Genomic DNA, 8,079 nt, shown 5'->3' with positions numbered 1-8,079 from the left:
CCTGCCTCTCTGCCTACTTGTAATCTCTGTCTGTCAAATAAAATAAATAAAATCTTAAAAAAAAAAAAAAAAAAAAGACTCAAATCACAGGAAGCAATGAAGCAGTCCTAAAAATTAAGTAGTACAAAAAACTTAGGAAGTTACTATACTGAAATCACCACATCTTTCTGTATCATGCACATTCTGTCTCTTGAGTACCAGTCATGCAAGAAAAAAATGTTTCCAAATGAAATGAAAAATGGTTCTCAGAGATGTTACTCTGAAACAGCTTTCCTGACTCGGTAGGGAAAGAGTGGGTTAGCAGAGTGTGGCAGTGACTAAACAGAGCAGAATCTGAAAACAACTAGATGGTGTTGACCGTAAGGCATTTCTCTGGAACCAAGACACACAGAAGGAAAACTGGTACCAAGGAAAATTTCCACAAACTGAGCAACGGAGACAGGTATAGAGAGAATGACAGTGGAGCATAGAAAACTCCAATACTGTCCCTGGATAAGAAAAGGAAGCTGACCTGAGCCGAAGGCAGAGGCTTTAACCCACTGAGCCACCCAGGCGCCCCCAGAAATTTCCTTCTTACCAATGTCAAACCTCCTAAAATATGGGGCACAGTGGCTCAGGCAGTTAAGCATCTGCCTTCGCCTCAGGTCATGACAGAGCCCCACATCTGGCTCAGGGAGCCTGCTTCTCCCTCTCCTCCCTGCTTATGCTCTCTTACTATCTTTCTCTCAAATAATAAAAAATCCTAACAAAAAAAAAAACAACAAAAAAAAGGACAAACCTTATAGATGTTACCTCTGTATTAATCCAAATCCAGTACAATTTCTGTTCAAGAAATGTTATTTATAATATTTTTTTCCTTTTTCTTTTTTTGAAAGTTTTATTTATTTATTGGACAGAGAGACACAGTGAGAGAGGGAACACAAGCAGGGGAGTGGGAGAAGGAGAAGCAGGCTTCCTGCTAAGCAGGGAGCCAAATATGGGGTTCAATCCCAGGACCCTCGGATCATGACCAGAGCTAAAGGCAGACACTTAAAAACTGAGCTAGCAAGGTGCCCCCATGTCTTTTTTCTTAAAGCAATTTGAAGTTATTTACAAGAAATGTGAACTATGAAAGATTAGAACTTGAGAGGGAGAAAAAAATGAGTTAGAAAAAAAGAGGTCGGGGTGCCTGGATGGCTCAGTGGGTTAAGCCGCTGCCTTCGGCTCAGGTCATGATTTCAGGGTCCTGGGATCGAGTCCCGCACTGGGCTCTCTGCTCAGCAGAGAGCCTGCTTCCTCCTCTCTCTCTGCCTGCCTCTCCATCTACTTGTGATCTCTGTCAAATAAATGAATAAAATCTTTTAAAAAAAAAAAAAAAAGAGGTCAAGTAAAGGGAAACACAATACATCTTAACAATATATATAGACAGGGAGAGAACAATCAAAATTCTACTTTCTGCCTCCCTCTAAACTGGGGTTCACTAAGCACTAAATATACAGACGTTAACACTGAGCATGTGCATCCAAAACAGCACAAATGGTGACATACAAATAAGTATTCTCAAAACTACACCAAATGGAAAGAATTAAAAAAAGGGTAACAGAAAATGAGCAGTCATCAGACCTTAGGAATATTTTATTCCACCTTGAAAATCACTTTTAAATTATAATGGAGAAACTGATACAACACAGGAACTGTAATACTTGGGGTGGGGGTAATTCTATGCAGAAGAATGGTGGGAGCAAAAGTAAAGAAATACCAAATGGACAGGAGAAATCAGAAATCTGCAAGGTCTCAGTTCACCTAGCCAAGCCGAGGAATGAGGTGAGTAATGACAAGAGCAAGCAATATACCAGGTGAATTAGAGCTGCAGTCGAGAAGTTCAGCAGATGACATACCCTTAAGCCTGGATAGCACACTGTGTGATTTAGGTTTTAGAAACTATAGCCCAGGAAACATTCTGCAATAAAGGGCATATTCTGTATGGATGGACATGTGTGTGTTCCTATACTGTAGCCACTATAGATATTGAGCATTTATTCTTTTTAAAGTTTTTGTTGGGGCACCTGAGTGGCTCAGTCGATAAGCATCTGCTTTTGGCTCGGGTCATGATCCCAGAGTCCTGGGATCGAGCCCTGCATCAGGCTTCCTGCTAAGCGGGGAGCCTGCTTCTCAGTCTCGCACTCTTCCTGCCTGTATTCCCTCTCTTACTGTGTCTCTCTGTGTCAAATAAATAAAATCTTTAAAAATAAATAAATAAAGATTTTTTAAAAATAAAGATTTTGTTTATTTGACAGAAAGAGAGAGAAAGAGCACACAAGCCAGGAGAGCAGCAGGCAGAGGAAGGGAGAGAAGCAAACTACCCACTGAGCAGGGAGCCCAACTGGGGACTCAATCCTAGCACCCTGACTGAGCCACCCACGTGCCTCGATACTGAGCACTTAAAATATGGTTAGTATGTCCGAGGAACTAAAACTGTAAATGATTTTTTAATTTTAATGAACTACTACAGAATTTTACCATATATGGTGACCAGAATTTAAATTAAAAATTGAAATAAATTTTTTTTAAGATTTTATTTATTTATTTGATAAAGAGAGATTACAAGTAGACAGAGAGGCAGGCAGAGAGAGAGAGAGGGAAGCAGGCTCCCTGCTGAGCAGAGAGCCCGATGCGGGACTCCATCCCAGGACCCTGAGATCATGACCTGAGCCGAAGGCAGTGGCTTAACCCACTGAGCCACCCAGGCGCCCTGAAATAAATTTTTTAAAAAGTAGCTCTCACTAGTAATGCTTGAACATCTCTGCCATTCAGGACACCAAATAATAGAGATCCATCATGTCTTCCCCCATCCCCACCCCAAAACCCCATGCAAAGGCACCAGGGACAATTTGGGATGTATCTTTATGCTATCCTTATACTAAGATTCTCAGTCCATTCATACACTCCTAAAGTATAGTTGCTTAAAATACAGATTTCAGGGCTCCTGGGTGGCTCAGTGGGTTAAACCACTGCCTTCAGCTCAGGTCATGATCTCAGGGTCCTGGGATGGAGTCCCGCATCGGGCTCTCTGCTCAGCAGGGAGCCTGCTTCCTCCTCTCTCTCTCTGCCTGCCTCTCTGCCTACTTGTAATCTCTCTCTGTCAAATAAATAAATAAAATCTTAAAAAAAAAAATACAGATTTCACATCACAGCCCATATCAGTAAACTCAATGAACTATAAGGATTCTATTCAAAAGGTTAGCCAATGTTCTAGGGGGTGCCTGGCAGGCTCAGTTGGTAGACCATGCAACTTGCTCTTGGGGTTTTAAGTTTGCTCTCCATGTTAGGTGGAGAGATTACTTAAAAATAAACCCTTGGGGCACCTATGTGGGTCAGCTGGTTAAGCATCTGCCTGCCCAGGTCATAATGCCAGGGTCCTGGGATCAACCCCTGTATCAGGCTCCCTGCTCAGCAGGGGGTGCTGGCTGTGCCTCTCCCTCTGCCTGCTGCTCTGCCTACTTGTGCTCTCTCTGTCAAATATAAAAATAAAATCTCAAATAAAATAAAATAAAATCTTAAAAAGGTTAGCCAATTCCTAAAAAAAAATCTCATCTAAAACCCTCAAACTAAACAATGAACATCCAAACAGGATTTCCAGCAAGTAGAAACCTGAAAGACCAATTACCATGATGGTTCCTGGAGCTAACTCCGATGGACTCACAGAGCTTTGGTATGCAATTCTGTTGTGCACAGAACTCTGGTCATAGGAGGAAGACGTTGTTACTGGACTAGTGGAGCTCAGCGATGAGCTGGTCAGACTGGAGGAGGTAATAACTGAAGTTGTATAGGTGGAGTTCTGTACTGCACTGGTCATTGGTAGAGAGGTATTCAAAGAATCACTAGAAAGAATAAAAAGATTTAGACATAAATTAGTGTCACTTTACATGCGTTCATCAAGAACTAGTTCATCAATTTACTGCCATACTATATATTAAACACATCTGTACCTACACATTGGTACTACTGCATTCTTTAACTATATTAAAGACAAATATTCAAAATACCCCTCCCCTCCCAATCAGACACACCTAATTTAAATGACAGGTAGAGGGACATCTTTAAGAATCCTAAAGAATCTGTAATAAATCCAGAAGTCTGCAATCATTTTTCTTAGATTTAATTAATTAATTAGACAGAGAGCAAGAGAGAGAATGGGCGCACACAAGTAGAGAGAGAGAGAGAGAAAGAGAGAGAAAGAGAGAAGCGGGCTCCCCGCTCGGCAGAGAGCCTGTGTGGGCTCGATACCAGGACCCTGGGCTCATGACCTGAGCCGAAGGCAGCGGCTTAACCAACTGAGCCACCCAGGCGTCCTGAAACCATTTTCAGAGAGAGAGAATACCAGCTTTTAGCTCTGGGGAGTAGAAAAATTAATAAAATCTAAAATCTGGGATTTTCTACTTATGAAACATTCCACTGAAGGAAAATACGTGTTGGCAAAGATGCACGAGAACTGCATCCCTCAGAGATTACTGACAGGCATGTAAAATGCTGCAGACACTATGGGAAAAGTTTGCTGCTTTCCTCCAAAGTTAACGTAAAGGTTACCACAGGACCAGCAATTACTAGGTCTACATCCAGAAGAACTTAAAGTACACAGAACTTGTAAATCAATGTTCACAGCACCATGATTCTTAATACCCAAAAAGTAGAAACAATTCAAATGTCCATCAACTAATGAACAGATCAACAAAATAGGACATATCTGCACAATGCAATACTATTTGGAAATAAAATGCGTATCGGCTACAAACGGATAAACCTTGAAAACACGATGCCAAGTAAAAGAAGCCAAACACAGAAGGCCACATCTTGCATGATTCTTGCCTTATGAAGTATCAGAATAGGCAAATCCAGAGACAGAGGCTTAGTTGCCAGGGGATGAAGGATGGGGGAATTGGGAGTGATGGCGGACAGGCACAGGGTTCCTTTTTAAGGTGATGGAAGAAAAGTTCTGAAATTAGGTACTAGCTACGGGTGCACAAACCCAAGTTATATGGTCTCCACCAGGTGATTTCTTAGACTCTATTTTGTTTTACTTTCCCAACAAGGGACTTAATTTAGTCAAAGCCAGAGAAATAAGAAGTTGTGTACCTTAAAGACTTCGAATACAAGCTGATGGGAATCTGGTTACTATTTTCACTGCTTGCAGATGATCCAAATTCAGAGAGAGAAGGTTCTGATCCAAATTCCAAGGCGCCAAACTGAACATTTAATCCCGTGACATCTGCTGAGCCAGGCATTTCCACTGCAGAAGCTGGGATCTGAAAAAGCAGAGCCATCACATCAGGAACAGAGATGAGAGATTTCACATCCCAGAGGCCTCTAACAGCCAGATGAGTACAGGCTTCCCAAATCACTACTGGTACCCTGGAAGAACAATGAGCAAGATGTCTACAAAAAGGAAAAAGGCACAGGATACTTCAAAAACAAAGAGAAGAGAAAAGAAAAATGAGAAGTTAACAGCAGAATGGTCAGTGCCACCAACTGCTTCTTAGGGCAAAGGCTGAAGAAATGGGTGTGGGCAGGCTGGTGATGGGTGAGTGAAGGGAAGAGAGCAGGCCACTGCTGAAAGCACTATCTAGTCAAAGATTCTCCGTCTACGAGACACAGGTCAATACACAAGACCTTATTCTTTATCTTATTCTATGTACAAGACACAGGTAAATACACAAGGCCAGGATTCTCTGACCCAGATCCTATAATTTGAATGAACAGTCTCTGTCTCCAACAGAAAACCATCCCCTCTAGTATTACCTGAGCCGCTCAGAAATGGCCAATTCCTTGTTAAGCAGTAAGCTATGTGTTTGAAAAAAATACCACATCACCATTTCTGAGACTTACTAACACAACCCTTGAGCTAAATGTTAAAATACAATCCACCGTTGGACCTGGGACTTCTTGATGGAGAACACACCTTAGAAGCTGGAGGTATCCGCCGCTTCGGTAGTTTGATGTGTTTAGACTGTGGTTGATGGGTAGACACAGCAATGTTTTCTACAGTCATGCTGGGAAGCTGCAAAAGCTTGTTCACAGTGGAGGTACTGTCTCTGGGTGTTGACTCTCGCAGTTTTACCTGGGAAGGAAAGGACTCCAACCCAGGAGGAGCAGCAGCAACGGCCTGAGTGTGGTGCTGCTGTCGCTGGCTCAATTGACTAAGAACCGGGGATGGTTCAGGCTGAGATTTGAAGTCTATGAAATATGTAAAGGGGGGAGGGGAAACAAGCAATAATCAATTATTTAGGAACATGGGCTTAGAGCTCCCTCTTCCACTATGACGAGAGTGAAAGGTTGTAGTCACCACCTATTTCTTCCAAGAACCTTCTACCTGAATCCTGTAAGTTGAGGGCGTGTGTGATGTATTAAAACTGATATATGATAAATGCAAAAGGATGCCTGAATGGGTTTGTAGATAATTTTTAAAGCAGAGAGATGCTGTTTACATTAAGACATATGGAGTGGGCAAAAAGAACATGGAGCTGCTACACATGTTTAGCTAAGAGAGAATTCTATTTTGTTGCTTTATGGATTTTTTAACAAAACTGTTAAAAAATATGTTTTTCAGTAAGTAACGTGATACTACAAAATCTGAAAGGTAAAAAAAAAGTGTATGACTATAAATCACCCTTTCAACCCTATCCCCAGATTCCTTCCACAGAGGCAGACATTGTACTATTTCCTGAGTATTTTCAGAGATACTGTTTCAAAACACAAATATGCAGCAGAGAAACACACATTATATATAGAGCTTCCTCACAAACCATTTGGCTTTCAAAAACTTGCCATATTCCCATGTAAAGGGCTATTTCATTTTTTGGCCACAGAGTAATCCAATGTGCACAGGCATCAATTTTTTAAAACCAATACTATATTAATGGGCTTTTAGATTTTCTAGTATCTTGCTAAGAAAAACAATGCTATAATGAATGTATTTTTATATAAGACATTTGCTCAAGTGCAAGTATACCTGTGGGATCAACAACTAGAATAGGGTTAGGGTTCAAAGAACAACTCTATTTTAAATATTGACAAACACTTTAAAATTATTTCAATAGATACAACACACACTTTTTAATATGCTGATACCAACAAATTTTATCCTTCCTAATTTGAATGATGGAAAATGACATAAAAGATGCAAATTAAATGATACAAATTCAATGAGGCATCATTTCATATACTCCAGTATTCTTTGCCTATGAACTCTGACAATAATACCCCTTTGTCCTTTTTTTTTTTTTAAACCTGTTTAGTCTCCTTTTAGTTACTCTTTTTAATGAAGGAAGTTAGCCCTCTGTCTATGATTTTCAAATCAAATAGAAGTTGGCAATTTTTTCCAGTGAAGAGCCAGGTAGTAAATATTTTAGGCTTTGAAGGCCATCTGTTAGCACCTACTCAACTCTCCCTTTGTAGACTGAAAGTAGTTATAAGACAATACATAACGAATGGTCATGGCTATGTTCCAATAAAATGGTATTTACAAAAACAGCTGACAAACTTAGTTGAAGGTCTGCCAACCCATGACTTAGTATATTTCCATCTTAGATGAATCTACTTTTGGACTTTATTTTAGAGGCATGTGTAAGAAAGACAGGATTTCTAAAGAATATAGAAATAGCATGTACAAATCTAAAAACACCTATCACTCACTGCAGTGGGTTTGTGGAAAAAGGTTTAACAAAGGATTATAGCTGGCATGAGAAAAGCCACCTTGCTACACTGGCTCTTGGCCAATATCTGTGAACACAGAATTTTAATATATTCTAGGCAAAGGCTGCCAAGCACTCTTATCAGGTAAAAGTGACTCTCTGTGCCTTTAATGTCTGTACAATGTGGTTTATCATGAACACCTGCTTTCCTACTGGGAATGTGAAATTTTGGTATGTACTAGTCAGTCAGAGGGTACTTATGTATAACCAGCTCTCCAATAAAAAACTTAGAGTATTCAGGCTCTAATGAATTTTCTTGGTAGACATGACTCCAAACCTGGGAGTAGTCTCAGATACTCCCTTAACAACAAACTGTTTCTTTCAGAGAGAAATGTGATCCCATGTCTTTTAA

General features: G+C 40.5%; 1 protein-coding gene across 4 annotated transcripts in view; it reads right to left on the bottom strand.

The window, feature by feature from the left end:
- UBAP2 (ubiquitin associated protein 2) overlaps nt 1-8,079 on the bottom strand; it is a 134,679-nt gene that overhangs the window by 15,444 nt on the left and 111,156 nt on the right. For all 4 annotated transcript variants that reach the window (XM_059411484.1, XM_059411483.1, XM_059411485.1 and 1 more), the window contains 3 exons: nt 5,936-6,210; nt 5,113-5,282; nt 3,647-3,860 (listed from right to left, as the gene is read on the bottom strand). In XM_059411484.1, coding sequence (XP_059267467.1) covers nt 3,647-3,860; nt 5,113-5,282; nt 5,936-6,210 — 659 coding nt within the window. The remainder of the gene's footprint in view (nt 1-3,646; nt 3,861-5,112; nt 5,283-5,935; nt 6,211-8,079) is intronic.

The sequence above is a fragment of the Mustela nigripes genome, chromosome 9, assembly GCF_022355385.1.
Source record: "Mustela nigripes isolate SB6536 chromosome 9, MUSNIG.SB6536, whole genome shotgun sequence".
Lineage (NCBI taxonomy): Eukaryota > Metazoa > Chordata > Mammalia > Carnivora > Mustelidae > Mustela > Mustela nigripes.
Note: the sequence above shows the minus strand (reverse complement) of the source record. Positions and strands in the feature narration are given on the sequence as shown.